General features: G+C 43.0%; 2 gene segments (V, D, J or C); both read left to right on the top strand.

The window, feature by feature from the left end:
* The window catches only part of LOC109439166 (immunoglobulin lambda-1 light chain), a 316,010-nt gene that overhangs the window by 19,371 nt on the left and 274,635 nt on the right, over positions 1 to 22,004 (top strand). The window contains 1 exon segment of the V gene segment in view: positions 1,649 to 1,953. Coding sequence covers positions 1,649 to 1,953 — 305 coding nt within the window.
* Positions 1 to 22,004, top strand: part of LOC109439815 (putative non-functional immunoglobulin lambda variable 1-50) — a 370,373-nt gene that overhangs the window by 82,513 nt on the left and 265,856 nt on the right.

Genomic DNA, 22,004 nt, shown 5'->3' with positions numbered 1-22,004 from the left:
CCATGATGACTGAGAATGCCTGAGACAGTTTCTAGGGTCAGGAATCCTGGCTGATTACTATGTCTTTCTATTTATTCATGATGAAATATATTATAAATGCATTAGCTCTGAAACTGCCATAATTTTAGTTGTTATTTCCAATCACTGTGTTATTGGTCATTTATTTCTATATTTATAGACCTGAGGAAACTGATATTCCTTCTGTTTTTCAGATATTTCAATTATTCTTTCCAATTCTTCTTTCTCTTAAGATGTACACCGTCACCTCAATAAATTAAAAAAAAAAAAAAAAAAGATGTACACCTCCATGGTCTTCCAATTTAATGCACATCAAATTACATCTTCTTCTCCAAAATATCAAAGGATTCTTGGTTTGGTAGGCACAAAATAATTAGGTCCGAATCTTTGTCTGTTATGAGTTGGGGCTCCAAAACACAGCTAATGACAAAGGAAAACACTATGTATGCACATTTCATGAAACAGACAAGATACTAGCAATTCTGAAATGAATATAAAATCATATTTTATTTCACTGTGAACACAATTTCGTGGCAAACCTTCCAAAATTATTAAAGACATTTTGTCTTCCTGCTCTTCCTCTTTAATTCCCTCTTTTGCTCTTGCAATTCCTTCTGCTCCATATGAGACTATTCAGAGAAAGAAGAGTTTTAAAGTTCTCCAGGAGGGTCACACAAACGTGTTCAGACACAGTGTAATTTTCATTTCTGATTATGAGTTACATGTTTCCTTATTTTTTTTTTTAATGATGTTGAGAGGAACCTACAATTTTACGGTGACATCGTGACCTTTCTTCCCAAACACTGCAGGTGATTTGAAGCCACTCCACATTATTGACGACTCTTGGAGCTGCCACCCCAAGGCTGGCAGTGCAGCTCCATGTGTGGGCACCCGCAGCCTTGGTCACCTGACTGCTGCTACTGGAGACAGTTTCCAGCACTGAGTTAATTGGGAGACCCTTGTCCCTTCAAACACCCATATATAACTGTGATTTCCCACTGGGTTTACTGTTGGAGGGAGGAGGGCCCACTGTGTTTCCACAACGGAGACAGGAAGGGATTTCACTGGGGTGGAAGAAACACTTCATGGGTTTGGGGTAAGGTTTGGGATTAACTAGATTGCTGGGGGCCCGGATATGGAGAAAACACTCAATTCATCATTCAACTCAGCGATTCCAGAGAAGAAACTTAGAACTGAGGTCAGCAGAGACAGGGGGGGAGCTTATTTGGTGACAGGCATCAACCTCCCTCCCTCAGTGATTCAGTCACCATCAGTCATTGCTCTGTGTGAGGTCCCAGCATCTGCCTCTTTCAAGGCCTCCCACAGGGGATATCACGTTGACATGGGGGCATGAAGATGGAGGAAGCTGATTTGCATGAAGCACTTTCACCTCTTCATGGGTCTGGGAGGCATGAAAAGGCCCAAGGACACCACACTCTAGCCAGGAGCTGAGGAAGCCACGTCCTGTGAGTGTCCCCACCATGGCCTGGACGGTGCTTCTGCTTGGGCTCCTCGCTTACGGCTCAGGTGAGAAGAGGGGACTCTGCATCCTTGCGGGCAAATAAATTCAGAGTCTCAGGGAGACCCTTCACTGCCATAATAAAACTTGTGTCTCTTCTGTCTGCTCTAGGTGTGGATTCTCAGACTGTGGTGACCCAGGAGCCATCACTGTCAGTGTCTCCAGGTGGGACAGTCACACTCACCTGTGGCCTTAGCTCTGGGTCAGTCTCTACCAGTAACTACCCCAACTGGTACCAGCAGACCCCAGGCCGGGCTCCCCGCATGCTTATATACAACACAAACAGCCGCCCCTCTGGGGTCCCTGACCGCTTCTCTGGATCCATCTCTGGGAACAAAGCCGCCCTCACCATCACGGGGGCCCAGCCTGAGGACGAGGCCGACTATTACTGTGCTCTGTATATGAGTAGTGGCATTTCCACAGTGATGTAAACCCATGGGGAAGTGCAACCAAAACCTCCACATATGCTCAGAATGGCTCAGCCTCAGAGGCAAAGGGAACAGTGAGTGTGGAAATGGTCAACACACCATGGGGAGGGGCCTCCATGGCCCCGTTCTGTCCAGTGGTTCATCACCATGACCCTCCTCCAGTCTCTCCCAGGGCGTGTCCATCTCTCCAGTGCGACTCCTGAGAGACAGGGCTTCCTCTCTCCCTCTCTGCCTGTAATGGGGAAGGGGCTGAGCTCCAAAATTTATCAACTGGGTATAATATAATATAATATAATATAATATAATATAATATAATATAATGTAGTGTAATATTATACCAGGTATTATATTAATATTTGCTCCAAAAGGCGCATTAGAGCTGATTGTCCGGCTAGGTCTTATTTTTGGGGACACACCATAGAAGTTGGGAGGACTTTCCACAATCATAGGTTCTCTAAGGATGTTTTCTGTGGTTCATAGGAACCTTTGTGCTATTAGAAGTCATCCTATTTAGAATTGGCTTCTAGAAACCCTGGTACCAGCCCCTGAGCCAAGTCCCCTGGTGCCAGGACAGGAGGTGCAAGGCTGCAGGTTGTGTCACTGCATGAGCGTCCCCTAAGGTGGCCAGTACTGGGCTGTGAGGAGGGAAGTGAGTGTGGATTCTGGTTTGCTTGATTTATCTCCTCTATAAAAATCTTACTAGAAAACTTTTATTTTGAGGCCATACAAAGTACATTTATAAATAAATTACATATAATATGTTAAAAATATGTGTATATGTAAATATTACAGAAATATATGTATATTTTATTACAGAATCATAGATGCAATGATGCAAAGTTGGATTCCTGCATTGGCTCTAGGAGCAGAGGAGAATGAGAACCCAGGTAGCTCAGTGGGGAGAGCACCAGACTTTAATCTGAGGGTCCATGGTTCAAGCCCCTGTTCGGGCGTTCAGCTTTGGGGCTGCCGGTTAGCTCAGGTGGTTAGAGCGTGGTTAGAGCGCGGTACTATTAACAAGATTGCCACTTTGATCCCCACAATGACACTATGTGCTGCACCCTCCACAACAAGATTGAAACTACTTGACTTGAAGCTGATGGGTCCTGGAAAAACACATTAAAAAAAAAAGAAAAGAAAAAGATAGTATAGGGAAATTTATAAAATCCTAATAGAAGCTGCAGTTTAGTTAATAGTATTACACAAAGGTTCAGGTCTTAGTTTTAAATATCACCATGAATTTGCAATATTTAATGTTAGAAGAACATGCATGAAAGGTATATAAAAGGTTGCTGTACTAACTTTTCAAATTTTCTGTAAACGTAAAATTATTAAAATTTCAAACTTTAAACACACACATACACACACGAAAATATACTTGATTCCCTCCCCTGAGGGTAAGGTCCCAAGCAGTAATTTTGGTAAACTATGAGGCACCACAGCAGCTGATAAAAAATTTCAAAGTCAAGGGCCGGCCCTGTGGCTCAGGCGGTTAGAGCTCCATGCTCCTAACTCCGAAGGCTGCCAGTTCGATTCCCACATGGGCCAGTGGGCTCTCAACCACAAGGTTGCCAGTTCAATCCCTCGAGTCCCTCAAGGGATGGTGGGCAGCGCCCCCTGCAACTAAGATTGAACACGGCACCTTGAGCTGAGCTGCCGCTGAGCTCCCGGATGGCTCAGGTGGTTGGAGCGCATCCTCTCAACCACAAGGTTGCCAGTTCAATCAAGGGATGGTGGGCTGTGCCTCCTGCAACTAGTAATGGCAACTGGACCTGGAGCTGAGCTGCGCCCTCCACAACTAAGATTGAAAGGACAACAACTTGACTTGGAAAAAAGTCCTGGAAGTACACACTGTCCCCCAATAAAGTCCTGTTCCCCTTCCAAGAAAAAAAGGAAAAAGAACAGGTACTGGCAAATATATGGTGATGGAAGGAGAACTGATTCTGGGTGGTGAACACACAATGGGATTTATAGATGATGTAATACAGAATTGTACACCTGAAATCTATGTAACTTTACTAACAATTGTCACCCCAATAAACTTTAATTTAAAAAAATTATAACTAGAAAAACTAAAAAAAGAGAACAGATACCGGGAGGATTTATGATTTGAGTCAGTATGAAGGGTCCCATTCTTCCCAGATCCTCTGTCTTATAAATAAAGAATCCTGGACGTAATACAACAAAAAAGCATAATTAGACTCTGAAAGGTGAAAGGAAGGCAAGCTTCCTACATGCTCAGAACTGGATGAACAACATAGCCGTCATATCCTTAGGCGCTCACTACCTTTCTACAGACAGGGCAGGATGGGATGAGAACACTGAATCCTGAAACACCTAAGGTACTGACAAAATAGATGATAGATAGATAGATAACAAAGAAAGAAACAGGAAAGAAAGAGAATGGTGGAAGGATGGAAGGAAAGGAAGAAGGAAAAAAGGAAGGAAGAAAGGAAGTGCAGAGAGAGGGAGAGAGAGAGGAAAAAGGGAGGGAGAGAAGGAGGGACAGAGGGGAGGAGAGAAAGAAAGGAAGGAAGGAAAAGAAGAAAGAAAAAAGGAAAAGGAAAGGAAAGGAAAGGAAAGGAAAGGAAAGGAAAGGAAAGGAAAGGAAAGGAAAGGAAAGAGTCCAAGAAAACCCTATCCCGCTAGGCAAAGATGTCTAATCAGATACAATCATTTTGACAACACCCGCCCCCACCCCACATGCTAATCACCTAACTGCACCCTCATCCAGGGGTTTCAGTCTTGCTGAGCAGTGACCTGGTCTCCTTCTGTCCCAGAAGAAGCAGACAGCACCCTGTGGCTCATCTGGGGGAGTGTCAGTGGTTCAATAGAAATCTGAGCCTCCATCCCATCAGACACTCAACAAGGCTGAGCCATCAGGGCTACTCGGGGCTGGTTAGAACTCCCGTTATTCCATCCATGATTCAGACCCCACCTGGGAGCTGAACTTGAACCCAGTCCTTCAGTAATGAGACTGAATGACATGGTAGGTACAAGGCAGAGCGAGTTTGCACGCTTGCGCCCCCTGCAGGTGACTGTGGGGCCAAGTGAGAGCGGAGTCTTGACACCCCCCTCACCTGGCATTAAGACCACCGAATAAAGGATGGGAGGCAGGGGAGCTCCTGCTGCAGTTGCCCCCTCCCTTCCCAGGTGTCAGGGAGGCCAAGGGCCCAATGGAGAGCTGAGCACCCAAGTTCACTGCAGCCCAGCAGTTCCACAAGCCCTGTGCTTCCCTCTCCGGTCAGCAGGGCCCAGCAGGGGGCTTATTTCACACCCCCACTTGAGGGGAATCAGCTATTGAAAATCACTGTCCACTTTCCCCAGGGAGGAGTCAGCAGCACAGAGCAGTGGGAGTCAGTGCTGGGGCCAGTGGGAGCTGAATGCACACCCCTGACCTAGTGCTGCAGCTCAACAGGAGGAGGAAATGGGACCCAGAGGGTCCTAATGTACTTTCCAAAAAGTCCAGAATTCTGTGAAAATACATCACTTGTCATATCGAGAACCAGGGAAATCTGAACTTGAACATGAAAAGAGAATCTGTTGATATCAACACAAAGACGTCTCAGATGATGAAATTCTGTGACAGATATTTTCAGGCAAAAATCATAAAACCCATTGGACAAGCAACTACAAACAGTATCGGAAGAAATGGAATAAGAGAGAAACTCAGAATACAAAGAGAAGTCACAAAAAGAAATCAAATGGTAATGTAGAACTGAAAAATACAATAGATGAAATTTAAAAAGAAACTTTACTGGAGAGATCAGGAATGTGTAATGCTTATTGATTGTTTTATTTACTTGTTTGTTATACGCTGATTCATTAATTGAGAAATATTTTTTGAAATATTGATTGATTGATTGATAGGTGTTTTTTTGTTTTGTTTTGTTTTTGTTTGTTTTTTTAATTAAATTTTTTGGGGTGACAATTGTTAGTAAAATTACATAGATTTCAGGTGTACAATTCTGTATTACATCATCTATAAATCCCATTGTGTGTTCACCACCCAGAGTCAGTTCTCCTTCCATCACCATATATTCGATCCCCCTTACCCTCATCTCCCACCCCCCACCCCCCACCCCCCTTACCCTCTGGCAACCACCAAACTATTGTCTGTGTCTATGAGTTTCTGTTTCTCATTTGTTTGTCTTGTTCTTTTGTTGCTTTTGGTTTATATACCACATATCAGTGAAATCACATGGTTCTCTGCTTTTTCTGTCTGACTTATTTCGCTCAGCATTTTTTTAAATAGAAAAAGGACCACCATTCCTTCTGCATCTTTTCCACCTCCATGAACGTTCTTTGATACGTCACTAGGGGGCGCTGTGGATCTTCTCAGAGCTGCAAGACCTGAAACCAACTCAAAGGATTGTTACAAAAGTCATTGCAGTTTAAAAGGTTAAAAATAATTGTAAAAATCGCATTACTTTTGTACCAGCCTAATACTTGAATGGTCCCTGTACCCAAGCTCATGGCCTGAGTTAGAGGTGACAGCAGGTGCTTCCTCTCAAGGGACAGACTCAGAGCTCACAACCACCACAGCCTCCTCCTGAGAGTGAAGCTACACACTGGGCTGAGGTCACAGAATCAGATGGTGCTGTGGGCTCATATTTGCATAATGCCCCATAAACACACCCTTTATCCAGGAGCTGAGGAGGAGATAAAGGGACACCCCAGAGACCAGCACCAGCATGAGGCCAGGGGACATTGGAAAGTCTTCACCATGACCTGGACTCCTCTCCTCCTGCTCCCCCTCCTCACTCTCTGCCCAGGTTCAAGGACATTTCAGAGACCAGCCTTTGGAGGGAATCCTCTGCCTTGATTCTTCATTCCTGACATGTGTCTGTTTTCATTTCAGGGTCCACTTCTCAGGCTGTGGTGACTCAGGAGCCCTCACTGACCGTGTCCCCAGGAGGGACAGTCATTCTCACCTGTGGCTCCAGCACGGGAGCGGTCACCAATGGTCACTATCCATACTGGTTCCAGCAGAAGTCTGGCCAAGCCCCCAGGACACTGATTTATGATACAAACAATAAACTCTCCTGGACCCCCGCCCGGTTCTCAGGCTCCATCATCGGGGGCAAAGCTGCCCTGACCCTGTCGGGGGCCCAGCCCGAGGACGAGGCTGAGTACTACTGCTGGCTGGTGTACAGCGGTGCTCGGCACAGTGACAGACCCAGATGGGGAACCAGGACGGAAACCTTTGCTTGACCGAGTATCTGTACAAATGTGAGCCCGTGATATTGGCATCATATAACTGGACACCTGAGCTCTCAGCACAGCCTAAGTGCTGACCATCCATAGAGAGAAGGTGAAAGGAAGAGTCTGAATTGATTTCATTCCTGTTTGTGTCCTAAAATGGAGGGAATTTACGAGCAACTTTGGAGAAACTAGTCCACAAAAAGCAGAATTCAATTATTTTATTTTACAGAAGGAATGATGTCTACTGGTTCCTTTCTCAGAATTAAGGTCAAACACATTTCCTACAGAAAAAAGCATTGCCAATATTCTTTGCCAGCTATGAATAAAGGGAAAAAACCCTGCTTTGGCATGTTACTGAAGTTTCTTTTATTAGGTTTCACTTTAATATAATGCAGGTGCATTGCATATTTTAAAAATATATTAGAAAATTATGAACATTTTTGAAAGGATTCTTCTTCCCTAATGTTCTGGGTGAAATGCTGTCCCTGCAGCTCCAAGAAGAGATATTAAAGTTGTAACCCTCAGGACCTAAGAACATGACCCTATCTGAAAACAGGCTTATTGCAGATGTCATTAGTTAAGCTGAGGCCATACTGAAGTAGTGTGTCCTCCTAATCCAATGAGACTAGTGTCCTTATAGCAAGCCAGCCATATGGAGACCAGGACAATATCAAGGGAAGATGGAGGCAGAAGTTGAGCTTATGCAGCTGCAAGGCAAGAAACACCCAAACTTGTCCTCAAACCACTGCTAGTCATGAAGAGGCAAGGAATGATTCCCCTGGAGTTTTCAGAGGTAACATGGCCCTGCAGAGGGATTTTGGACTTTAGCATTCAGAACTGAGAGACAATAAGTTGTTATTGATTAAGTCACCCAGTTTGTGGTGCTCCTAGTGAGGTGAGATGCAGATGCTGGCCATTTCAATGGGAAGCCTTGAGTATGTTATTCTTGCCTTACAATGCACAGAATGATGAAACAGAGACTTAATTTGCTGCAGGTTTGGTTGGAAGCAGAATAGATTGGGACAGAAACAATTCATAACTAGTTACAAACCAGTGCCTTCATGCATGAGTTAGGCCAGTTATTCTCACACTTTAATGGGCACACCTATAATCAGGGGATCTTGTAAAATGTAGATTCTGACTCAATGGATCTGGAGTGCGGCCGAAGATCCTTCATTTCTAAAAGCTCCCTGCCTATAAAATCTGCACATGTGTTTTAAATCCTAAATCCATAAGCAAGGTGTGAAATCAAAAGGGAAGCCATTTGCAGACAAGAATCCAAGAGAAATCTCTGACCAAAAGACTAAAGTCTTCTGATTAAAGGAGAATCCTACAGTCCCTGTATCCTACCCACACAGACCTCCTGTTCAGGCAGAGTCCCTTCTGCCCATTGTATCATTTCTAGGACTTGCCCTCCTTAACCAATGCCTCTTGGGTCCTGGCTCTCACCTACATTGGTACCTGACTCTCCAGAACACAGAGAAAGAAGATGAGAATGACGCCAAGTGTGGAGCAAGCCATGGTAGTGAGAACAGCTACATGTATCCAGTGACACAGGCAGGGGCAGTGAGACAAACACCTCATGACTGGTCTGCCCTGGAGCCGTATCCCTCCCATTGGCTTGATGTACAGTTTTGCCTCCCTCCCTGCTGTGTGAATTTTCACCTTCCCAGATAATTGGTAATTCAGCACCTGTCTGAGAATGGTGCATGTTTGCATGCTCTACCTGTTCTTGGTCCACAGCAAATGCCTTCCTGTGTTGCAAAATATATTCTCAAGAACTTCTTGAAATATGAGAGTTTGCACATGGACAGGTGTGGTTGCTGACATGCCCCTGCTCCCTGCTGGGTGTTAGTTTCCAGGCGGCTGTGCACTCACACTACTGTTTAAACAGCATTGTCAGCTCCTCTGTCCCCATCAATCTCATAGCTTAGTCATGTAGTTACTTGTAAACTAGGGCTCACACTGGGATATTCCATTGCTGAAATGTTCTCTCTGACATAAACAGAAATAATAGGATCCCTAAAAATAAGAGGGCAGAGACACCTCTTATTCTTAGAAAGAAAGTAGATAAAATTATGGCAAATAGCAGCAACCAGAGAGGACTGAAATATAAAATACTGTGGGCTTGGTATGGGAGCAAAGTGTTCCAGGGGGCAAGGCAGATGGTAGCCACCAAAGAGACTGTCAATCTATACAAACGATAAAGAATGGACGAACATGTGATGAGTGAAGCCAGCCTAATAAGACATATTTCATTGCCCAGCTTATTGACTCAACCCATTTTTCATGCCCAGAAAAACTTCTGAAATTTAGGCGAGGACACTGTAAGGTCATCACCTCTTGAACAACACATATGGTTAACAATTCTCCCAGTGCGTCCCCAAAGTGATCTATGGTCACTTAATTAACTACCCTGGGGAAAAGGTTATATACAGATATTTTGAGTGTTGTTGAACACATGATTCAAGTGACATTAATACTTAGAATCCAAAAGTATTATCACATCCCCAATTACAGAAGAGACAGTGGATACCTAGTCTAGTAGAGACACAGCTTACAGCAGATCTATTGGGTCCATAAAATCACCCAGTGGACATATTCCATAATTGTTGGTAGAATCTCCACACTTATTCATTGGTCTGGTGAAGAGGCCAAGAAGTAAGAGTATTGGTAGTTGAGAAAGCCAAGGGTCAGCCACTGTAATCTTGCCTTGCTCCATTTTATTCAAAATAAAAACTTCTAAATAATATCATCATGGGAAAACAGCAGACATCAGTGCTACATTAATAATGCAGTGGACTGGCACCCATCATGTCCTCATTTAATTCATCAATCTGGCTTCTAAACAACAACAAGCAAAACAGGTGATTTCTGCCAGGTGAACTCACGAAAGTATTAATAGAACCCCAACTGCAGCTGCTGTCTCCATGTGGTATATTTTCTGGAGCACACTAACACTGTTTCAGTTACACAGTATAGAGCTTAAGTCTCGTGAGTGCAGACTGTCCACATCTATCAGTAGGCAGTACGGAGTATCAGACACTATTCACACTCACATGGAATGGACATCAGTATACTTAAAGGGTTGCCTAAAAGTTATCTACTCTTCCTCTTGCCCAGCACAGCCTAAGTGCTGACCATCCATAGAGAGAAGGTGAAAGGAAGAGTCTGAATTGATTTCATTCCTGTTTGTGTCCTAAAATGGAGGAATTTACGAGCAACTTTGGAGAAACTAGTCCACAAAAAGCAGAATTCAATTATTTTATTTTACAGAAGGAATGATGTCTACTGGTTCCTTTCTCAGAATTAAGGTCAAACACATTTCCTACAGAAAAAAGCATTGCCAATATTCTTTGCCAGCTATGAATAAAGGGAAAAAACCCTGCTTTGGCATGTTACTGAAGTTTCTTTTATTAGGTTTCACTTTAATATAATGCAGGTGCATTGCATATTTTAAAAATATATTAGAAAATTATAAACATTTTTGAAAGGATTCTTCTTCCCTAATGTTCTGGGTGAAATGCTGTCCCTGCAGCTCCAAGAAGAGATATTAAAGTTGTAACCCTCAGGACCTAAGAACATGACCCTATCTGAAAACAGGCTTGTTGCAGATGTCATTAGTTAAGCTGAGGCCATACTGAAGTAGTGTGGCCTCCTAATCCAATGAGACTAGTGTCCTTATAGCAAGCCAGCCATATGGAGACCAGGACAATATCAAGGGAAGATGGAGGCAGAAGTTGAGCTTATGCAGCTGCAAGGCAAGAAACACCCAAACTTGTCCTCAAACCACTACTAGTCATGAAGAGGCAAGGAATGATTCCCCTGGAGTTTTCAGAGGTAACATGGCCCTGCAGAGGGATTTTGGACTTTAGCATTCAGAACTGAGAGACAATAAGTTGTTATTGATTAAGTCACCCAGTTTGTGGTGCTCCTAGTGAGGTGAGATGCAGATGCTGGCCATTTCAATGGGAAGCCTTGAGTATGTTATTCTTGCCTTACAATGCACAAAATGATGAAACAGAGACTTAATTTGCTGCAGGTTTGGTTGGAAGCAGAATAGATTGGGACAGAAACAATTCATAACTAGTTACAAACCAGTGCCTTCATGCATGAGTTAGACCAGTTATTCTCACACTTTAATGGGCACACCTATAATCAGGGGATCTTGTAAAATGTGGATTCTGACTCAATGGATCTGGAGTGCGGCCGAAGATCCTTCATTTCTAAAAGCTCCCTGCCTATAAAATCTGCATGTGTGTTTTAAATCCTAAATCCATAAGCATGGTGTGAAATCAAAAGGGAAGCCATTTGCAGACAAGAATCCAAGAGAAATCTCTGACCAAAAGACTAAAGTCTTCTGATTAAAGGAGAATCCTACAGTCCCTGTATCCTACCCACACAGACCTCCTGTTCAGGCAGAGTCCCTTCTGCCCATTGTATCATTTCTAGGACTTGCCCTCCTTAACCAATGCCTCTTGGGTCCTGGCTCCCACCTACATTGGTACCTGACTCTCCAGAACACAGAGAAAGAAGATGAGAATGACACCAAGTGTGGAGCAAGCCATGGTAGTGAGAACAGCTACATGTATCCAGTGACACAGGCAGGGGCAGTGAGACAAACACCTCATGACTGGTCTGCCCTGGAGCCGTATCCCTTCCATTGGCTTGATGTACAGTTTTGCTTCCTTCCCTGCTGTGTGAATTTTCACCTTCCCAGATATTTGGTAATTCAGCACCTGTCTGAGAATGGTGTATGTTTGCATGCCCTACCTGTTCTTGGTCCACAGCAAATGCCTTCCTGTGTTGCAAAATATATTCTCAAGAACTTCTTGAAATATGAGAGTTTGCACATGGACAGGTGTGGTTGCTGACATGCCCCTGCTCCCTGCTGGGTGTTAGTTTCCAGGCGGCTGTGCACTCACACTACTGTTTAAACAGCATTGTCAGCTCCTCTGTCCCCATCAATCTCATAGCTTAGTCATGTAGTTACTTGTAAACTAGGGCTCACACTGGGATATTCCATTGCTGAAATGTTCTCTCTGACATAAACAGAAATAATAGGATCCCTAAAAATAAGAGGGCAGAGACACCTCTTATTCTTAGAAAGAAAGTAGATAAAATTATGGCAAATAGCAGCAATCAGAGAGGACTGAAATATAAAATACTGTGGGCTTGGTATGGGAGCAAAGTGTTCCAGGGGGCAAGGCAGATGGTAGCCACCAAAGAGACTGTCAATCTATACAAACGATAAAGAATGGACGAACATGTGATGAGTGAAGCCAGCCTAATAAGACATATTTCATTGCCCAGCTTATTGACTCGACCCATTTTTCATGCCCAGAAAAACTTCTGAAATTTAGGCGAGGACACTGTAAGGTCATCACCTCTTGAACAACACATATGGTTAACAATTCTCCCAGTGCGTCCCCAAAGTGATCTATGGTCACTTAATTAACTACCCTGGGGAAAAGGTTATATACAGATATTTTGAGTGTTGTTGAACACATGATTCAAGTGACATTAATACTCAGAATCCAAAAGTATTATCACATCCCCAATTACAGAAGAGACAGTGGATACCTAGTCTAGTAGAGACACAGCTTACAGCAGATCTATTGGGTCCATAAAATCACCCAGTGGACATATTCCATAATTGTTGGTAGAATCTCCACACTTATTCATTGGTCTGGTGAAGAGGCCAAGAAGTAAGAGTATTGGTAGTTGAGAAAGCCAAGGGTCAGCCGCTGTAATCTTGCCTTGCTCCATTTTATTCAAAATAAAAACTTCTAAATAATATCATCATGGGAAAACAGCAGACATCAGTGCTACATTAATAATGCAGTGGACTGGCACCCATCATGTCCTCATTTAATTCATCAATCTGGCTTCTAAACAACAACAAGCAAAACAGGTGATTTCTGCCAGGTGAACTCACGAAAGTATTAATAGAACCCCAACTGCAGCTGCTGTCTCCATGTGGTATATTTTCTGGAGCACACTAACACTGTTTCAGTTACATGGTATAGAGCTTAAGTCTCGTGAGTGCAGACTGTCCACGTCCATCAGTAGGCAGTACGGAGTATCAGACACTATTCACACTCACATGGAATGGACATCAGTATACTTAAAGGGTTGCCTAAAAGTTATCTACTCTTCCTCTTGCCCAGCACATCCCCAGATGACTGGACCATCTGCATGTTCTACAGAACCTCACAGTGATACATTACATGGCTGACATCGATTTGTTTGAATAAGATGAGCAAGAGGTAAGAAGTACATTGAAGTCTTTGGGAAGACATAGGGCTCCAGGCGATAGGGGACACACCCTGTGAAATATCAGGTCCCATTATACCACTGAGTCCTCTAGTCCACTAAGGAGTCCCCAGTCTGTGACATTTACGGATACCTTTAAAATATAATAATAACTATATCCCACAATTTTCATTCCTAAAAAGAAATCACAGAACTCTGGTTCTGGAAGTACACGTTCTACAATTAGGAAAAGTGCTGTGACTCATTTTCAGGTGACCAAGAAAGATACTAGGGGTGATGAATCAGAGACAAAAAAGGGTTCTGCATACTCTGTGTGAGACAAGTACTCCAGCCATTGGAAACGTACAGCCCTGTGTTAATAGAGCTACTTGTCATGAGAAAAAGAGAATAACAAAAACACCATGACTGGCAAACACTAATAATATAATTATTACTAATACAGTCCTCTAGGGCTCTGGAGCAATAAGGAACCATAAAACACTCAAAACTTCTGGAATGTTCCTATCCTGGAAGAGACAAAGCTTCTGACTATGTACTGGTTGACAGATCACGTGGCTAGATATACACAACATTAGCTGGGGTTACGGGGAACCTACGTTAGAGAACCCAAGATCCTGGCTCTTCCTCTCCTCACAGATGGTTGCTGTGTGTGGATTGGAGTTAAGAAGAACTGAGGTGGTGGTACATTTAAGCTTCCACATACCCAAATTCCTTCACCAGATTTCCTGTCTATAGAGTCCCAGCCACTGAAAGTCACCTTGTGAAGGAATTCCCGACCAGAGAATAAGAGAGGGACATTGGAAAGAGCTGCCTCCTTCCATCGGTGATGGACACTAAAAGGGGGCTCTAGACAGATCCTGGAAGAGGAGGATGGACTGTGGGTCCTCCCAGCCCTAGACCCCACTAACATATGGTCACTGACGTGGAACAGCTCAGTAGCCGTGACCTGGCCATATTGTTGAGTATCCCTGGTGGGGGGAGCTCATTTGCATGGCAGCCCCGCCCCCACAGGTGGTAGGAGTTATAAGGAGAGCTGCACAGGCTGACTTTCTGCTGAAGGGTCTTGAGAAGCACAGCACTGGGGTGTCTGCACCATGGCCTGGGCTCCTCTCCTGCTCACACTGCTGGCTCACTGCACAGGTCAGGGGTGCTCCCTGGGCTGGGCTGGGAGACGCCACACCGCACTTTCATGCCTCTGCCCCTCTCCTGACCTTGGTCTCTCACCTGTTTTCAGGGGCCACTTCCCAGGCCACAGTGACTCAGGAAGCTTCACTGTCCACATCTCCTGGAGGGACGGTCACACTCACCTGTGGCTCCAGTACTGGGGCCGTCACCTCCAGTAACTATGCCAGTTGGGTCCAACAGAAGCCCTACCAGGCACCCCGGGGTCTAATAGGTAATACCAACAACCGGGTCCCAGGGGTCCCTGCCCGATTCTCTGGCTCCCTGATTGGAGACAAGGCCGCCCTCACCATCACGGGGGCCCAGCCCGAGGATGAGGCCGAGTATTACTGTGCTCTGTGGTTCAGCAACCATTTCCACAGTGACAGATGCAGGTGGGGAAGTGAGACAAAAACCTCCCGCTCAGTGCACTCTGCCCCTGAGTATTTCTGTATGTGCAAAGCTGAAGACAAGTCCTAGGAAATGTGTTCTGCATGTGAAAGGGATGTGAATTTGGGGGGACCAGAGGCCAGACTGTGTATGGTAAGCAACCACTGAGACCGCCCCCACCGACCCTGCCTCCTGGAGTCCATGTCCTGTGTGATCCCCTCCCTCGAGTACGGGTAGTGAGTTTGAGGATTTCAGGATGACCGAGGAAATGGGCAAAAAGTATCGTTATGAGCTGGCAGCATGGCGGCACTTCGAAGGACTAGTAAGAGGGGACGTCCCTTACAGCTGTAAACCTTCGGAAACGGTGGTGCAATTCCAACATCCAGAAGGTAAAGAACTCCCGGGTAGGAAGGGAATCGGTGGAGGGCTGATGTGGCTGCCTCCTAGATGCCCTTCAGCAGCACAGCCCGGAGTCCCTGGGCCACACAGCTCCAAAGGGCAGCAGCAGTTTGGGGGTCTGCAGAGCCCAAGGATTTTCTCATCTATGGCTAGCAGATGTCGAGTGCAGTTTCATGAGCTATGCAAAGGAGGCAGGCTCTAAATGGCCAAACATGTTTATTTGGTCTATATTTAAAGCAACTAGACTTGTAAAAATTTGATTTTGGTGAACCCAGGCTTAATAAGTTAATGACCATAGCCTGCTGCGAAGTAAACAACATAGGGGCCAAAATACAGAGACATCTTTAACCTATTTATTTAACAACTGGGTTCTACCAAGTAGAACATAGAAGAGACAGGATGTCACCTCTGATACTGGGTTATAAAGAGGTAGTGGCCTGACTTGGTTGCTCTCTCTTGCTTTCTCTTGGATTGTTTGTCGGCGGGGGAACAAGATATCCTGCCTAACATCACCCCATGGAGAAGCCCACCTTGTGAGGAACCAAGGCCAGACAATAGCCATGTGAGAAAACAGACCCTACTGCTCCAGCCAAGCCATTACTGTATGTGGCCCCTTACTGACAGCTCACCTACGACTAAACACTAAGCACTTCAGCAAGCTCTCAGTGCTTTGTGGTTCCACTCCCAGTGCCCAGCCCACAGCATCCTCACTCCACAGGTATCACTTATTATTTCAGGTCCAGGTTGATATGAATGTGCTTTTTAATTCTTCCTTTCTTCCCTCCCTTTTTGCCTTCTTCTCTCTCCCCCTTTTCACCTTCTTCCCTTTTTACTTTTTGCCCTTGTTTCTGTAAGATTATAAATTTATAGGTTAATTCCTTGTTCTTAATTCCCGTATCTCTTATACTTCTTCATTTATTGATCCAGTTCAACGAGTATAACTATTAGTTAGGCCATGTTTTGGGTGCTGAGGGTACAGACAAATGACCTCACAGACAATATGTGCTAAGAGGGCGAAACAGACCAGAAAGATAAATTGCGTCGTACGTTAGTTAGAAGGTGGTTAAGTTCTGTGAATAAAAATAAAGCAGAGAATGGAAATAATGACCTAGGGATACAATTTTAAATAATCTGGTCAGTAGGGCACACTAAGATGATGCTTCTGCAAAAATTTGAGGAGGTGGGGGAGCAAGCAGTGCATCTTTTGATGCAATGAATTATCTCAACAGTTTACCATTATTCTTACTTATATCTTTGACAACATCACATTTATTTTAAATCTTGATGTTCTATTTCATTAGTTCTGATTCATGTTGTTAAGATACTGAGTTGATGCCTCTCTTTGAATAGTGTGTGTGTGTTTCCATAGGTGTCTGATTACATTCATGACCATTCCACAGGGATATCAGCTATTCAGATTTAAAAAGATACAAAGAGAAGGCACTGAAACCCAAGACTTAGCCTGTGTTACTCCTGTGAATTTAATTAGGGAGGACTGATCTGCCCAGGTTTTATACTCACAGTGCTGTCGGCTCCACCCTCTAATGTTGCTTTGCCTGTCTAGGTGACTGTAGGCCCCCTCCCCTCTCTCCCCTTATCTCCTCCTAAGATTGAGTTTTCACAGCCAGAGGGGGATGAGGGGTGAAGGAAGCAATACTCAAACACTGCCTGCTGTGCTGTGGATCTCTGCTGCCCTATTGTTAGGCTACAAAGTCAGTTTGGCCGAACTGGGGGTTTTTGTTTTGTTCTGTTTAATCTTTTAATGGTGAAAGTGAAGGTGGCAATCCAGCCAGGAGTGCTCACCAAGGATGATCCACAATGGTGCCATAGGAAGCCTGACCAAGTTCCAAGGACATTGATGTATCACACAAAAACAGACACTTCTCAGGCCCCCTCCTCGGGGTGAAGCTGCACTCGTCCTCGCAGGCGCCAGCCTGAGGACCAGGCTGAGTACTACTGTTTGCTGGCACATCCTGGCGCTTGGCACAGTGAGAGACCCCGATGAGGAACAGAGACATGAACCTAGCTGGGTCAACCTATGATCACCTGAATTGGGTATCAAATGGACAGTCATTTTAGCTCTCAAGGAAATCTAAATGTTGGCTGCTCACAGAGAAAAAAAAAAGGCCCGGGAAGGAGGTTAAAATGATTTTAGTGATTATTTTGGGAGTAGGTAGGTCTAGGGAAAACAGAACCCAAATATTTTGTCAATCCAGGGTACAACAGAAGCTGCACTAGGTGAAGAATTTATGATCAAATAGTTTTTCCAAAAAAAGCATCTCTTGAAGATGTAGTTCTGACTGCCAGTCGCAAAGAAAACAAGCTCCTCGTTTTATATAAGTTTTCAAAATAATGCAAGTTCACTACATAAAATCTGGAAGTGTTTTTTTAAGGAGTGTTTTTTCCTACTCTGTAAAGACCAAAACAGTTCAAAAGTTGGATTACTATAGAAGTTATTATTTTAGCACTTTTTCTTTCAAACATATTCTCCATAGTTTAAATCACAATGTATACACAAATTTCTATCCTGCTAGTTTTACTTCATATTACTGCCATCTCTCTTTCAATTATATATATATGTACATATATATATATATATAAAGCAGTTATTCATTGAAGTACCAAAGTGTTCGATTTTTAAGCATTTAAATTATTTCTGCTTTTTATAAGCACAAACTAAAACCTTGAATTTTCTTGTATGCTAAAATTTTGCATGCATAAACATTCATTCTGTGAATTTTTATTGAATTTGTAAAAGATATCTATGAAAGAACGTGACCTTATTGCTTTTTTATTCATATTTTGAAATAACTTCCAGAAAGGTTTACACCAATTGACACTCCTTTCATCACACTCTCATTGGCACAGACATTATTTCTACAACATTCATCAATAAGATACCACTGTTTTAATTTCCATTTCTATGTTTGCTATTGAAATTGAGTACTTTACATTTATTTAAATAGCTATAATTTTTCTTTACAATTTTGTAATAGTGCATTTGAATTTTAGTCTCTAGAAGCACTTCAGAAAACATTTTAATTATTCCTTTCATAATTCCAGGCAATGATTTTGTCACTTTGTATGCCATAAACCATTGTGAACATGTTACATTATCCAAAGAAAGGTGCAGAAAAATGTATACTATAAATTGGTTATCTAAAAAAAATAAAAAATAATGAAAATAAATTATTTAGAAGGCTAAAAAAGAATCTGAGTTGTTATACTTTTTGATTGAACAATATTAATATATTACGTATTCAAAGTTTTTAAATGTATGTACTTACTTACTTCTAAAAGAATCTCATCTCAAACTGGTCAGTGTCAACCACAATGGCAAACTAGAGAGTGGGAAGATAACACCATGACCATCTCACTTTTATCTGAATTCCTTATGAAATGTCATAAAAATTTCTAATATTCCATTCTCCCTCCAAAATGACCCTCAAGGGTTCCCTACCCCCTGGTATTCCTGTCTACATATGGTCTACTTCCACATTACCCTGTTTCCCCAAAAATAAGACCTAGCCTGACAATCAGCTGTAATGCATCTTTTGGAGCAAAAATTAATATACAACCTGGTATTTTATTATTATATGTATTATATTATTTATATTATATTATTATATATTATATTATATATTGTATTATATTATACCCGGTCTTATAGTAAAATAAGACTGGGTCTTATATTAATTTTTGCTCCAAAAGACGCTTTAGAGCTGATGGTCCAGCTAGGTCTTATTTTTGGGGAAACACGGTATATATCAAGGTTGATCTGTGTGACTAATAGTGTACAACAGAAGTGATGGTATTTCTCCCCCAAGGCTAGGTCGCAGCGTCTTCCTTGCTCTCTCAGGGATCACTCGCTCCACCAGAAACCAGCTAACATATCATGAGGAGCATGTGACAAGGAACTGAGGCCTCCTGCCAACAGCCAATCAAGTTTAGAAACTGATTGTCTTAGTCCATTCAAGCTGCTCTAACAAAATACCACAGATGGGGTAGCTTATAAACAACAGAAATTTATTGCTTCCAATTCTAGAGGCTGGAAGTTCAAGATCAAATTGCCAGCATGGTCAGGTAAGGGCCTTCTTCCAGGTCACAGACTTCTCATTGTAGCCTCACATGGCAAAAGGGGCAAGGAGCTCTGTGGGACCTCTTATAAGACTACTAATCCCACTCATGAGGTCCCACCCTCACGACCTAATCACCTCCCACAGACCCCACCTACTAATACCATCATATTTGGGGGTTACTAATACCATCATATTTGGGGGTTAGGATTTCAACATGAATTGGGGGGAGGGGGTGGGAACACAAACATTCAGACCATGGCACTAATCCTCCAGCCCAGTCAAGCCTTCAGATGACTATAGCTCCAGCCAACATCTTACCTGCAACCTCATGAAAGCAGCGGAGCCAGAAACACTGAGCTAGGCCAATTGCAAATTCCTGACTCTTGGGAATTGTAAGCTAAATAAATGTTTGTTGTTTTAAATTAAGTTTGGGGTAATATTTTATACAGCAATAGATAATACAGATTTTGATACCTGGAAGGGGAGTGCTGCTGTAATAAATAATGTTCCTAAACTATGGAAGTAGTTTTGGAACTGTACAACGCTGAAAAGCTGGAAGGACTTTAAACTGGACTTTGAGACAGCTCCTGTGTGGCTTAAAAGGAAGTACGGAACACGTTATTAGAAAATTGAGGGGGCAGCCGGTTGGCTCAGGTGGTTAGAGCGCAGTGCTTATAACACCAAGGTCGCTGGTTGGATTCCCACATGGGCCAGTGAGCTGCGCCCCACCCTCCACTAGATTGAAAACGACTACTTGACTTGGAGCTGATGGGTCCTGGGAAAATACACTGTTCCCCAATAAAAATTAAAAAACAAAAAAACTAAATTAATTAGTGGCAGAAAGTTTAGTAACAGTATCACCTGCAGTTACATGAAAAGTAGAAAATATACCTAACCAACTGAAAGAAAATGTACCTAATGAGTCACCTTCATTCAAAGGTGGAGATTAATTACCCTCCCCCAATGAATAGGCTATCGTGGAAATGACACAGTGAAACTTCTAGGTCATATTTACAGGCTTTGCAGATTACTTGCTCACTCTCTTGGATCACTCGTTCTAAAAGCCAGCTACTGTGTTTCCCCGAAAATACCTAGCTGAACATCAGCTCTAATGCGTCCTTTGGAGCAAAAATTGATATAAGACCTGATCTTATATTACATTAGACCCGGTCTTATATTACAGTAAAATAAGACTGGTCTTACATTAATATTTGCTGCAAAGGACGCATTACAGCTGATGGTCCGGCTAGGTCTCATTTTCGGGGAAACACGGTAGTCATGTCTTGAGAACACTCAGGTAGCACAGCGAGAGGCCCACATGGCAGGACTGAGGCTTTCTCCCAACAGCCAGCAAGGAACGAATTTTCTCAGTAGTCATGTGAGTGAGCCATCTTGGAAGGAAATCCTCAGCCCATCAAGCCTCCAGATGACTGCAACCTCAGGAAACCCTGATCCAGAACAACCCAGCCAACTTGCTCCTGGATTCCCAGCTCTCAGAAACAGTGTGAGATAATGTTTTTGTTTTGTTTGTATCTTCACCCTGGCCTGTCTTCAGCCATAATCGTGTCACGTTGGTTTAGCCAGAATCTACTTTACTCCTGATGTTTCCTTTCAGTAATTTCCCACCCACTGACACGCACACCCTGTTCCTTGGCTACAAACCCCACTTTGCCCTTGCTGGAGTCAGAGTTAAATCCAATCTCTCCCCCACACTACAAAACCCCATTGTTGTAGTCCCCACCTTGAATAAAGTTTTCCGTACCATCTTTAACAAGTGTGAAGAATAATATTCTTTAACATTTCTAAATTTTGTTACTAGGACTCTCAAATTTATCTTGTATACTATATTCATTTTGGGGGGATAGATTTCTAGATAAAAATATTGCATATTTTTACCATGGAAACAAAAAATATCCTTTTTTCAATAACTCATGTAGTAATTTGAAAAGGATGTGTATATAAATAGGCATGTCAATACACACACACACACACACCCTCAAAGCTCCAAGGAAAATTTAATTCTCAGTAAAACTACAAATTAAGATTAAGACATTCAGCCTGCAAATTTTTAAATCTTTGGAATTAATTTACCAAAAAAAGTATGGAGAATTAAAACTTGGGATTCAGACAAAACTTTAAACAAAAGCAGGCAGTCTTAAATCCTTTAATACAGAAAAAAATAGCTTTTAAAATAAAAGGCTATCAATCCTAAATAAAGTAGTAGGTATACAATGAATCAAGACAAAATTAGACTAACAAAAACAAACCTAGTTGGGATAATAAATCAAGGGTTGCTTCTTGGAATAAGTAAACCAAAAACACTGATGAAACTGTTAGGTAGAAGTTAGAAAATGTGTTGGAGGAGGGGTGGGAGAGGGTCCACAGTACCTACAGAAAAAAAGCTCATAACTAGCTTTGATTAACTGCCTCCAGCCATGGTATCTGTTTTTACAACAGGTGACAAGAGGTGGCCTGGAGCAAGATAAGGATCTGAGTCAACAGACCTCCACCCATTTTAGGAAGTCACAC

Source organism: Rhinolophus sinicus, linkage group LG16, assembly GCF_036562045.2.
Source record: "Rhinolophus sinicus isolate RSC01 linkage group LG16, ASM3656204v1, whole genome shotgun sequence".
NCBI lineage: Eukaryota > Metazoa > Chordata > Mammalia > Chiroptera > Rhinolophidae > Rhinolophus > Rhinolophus sinicus.
This window is presented reverse-complemented; position numbering and strand designations above follow the sequence as displayed.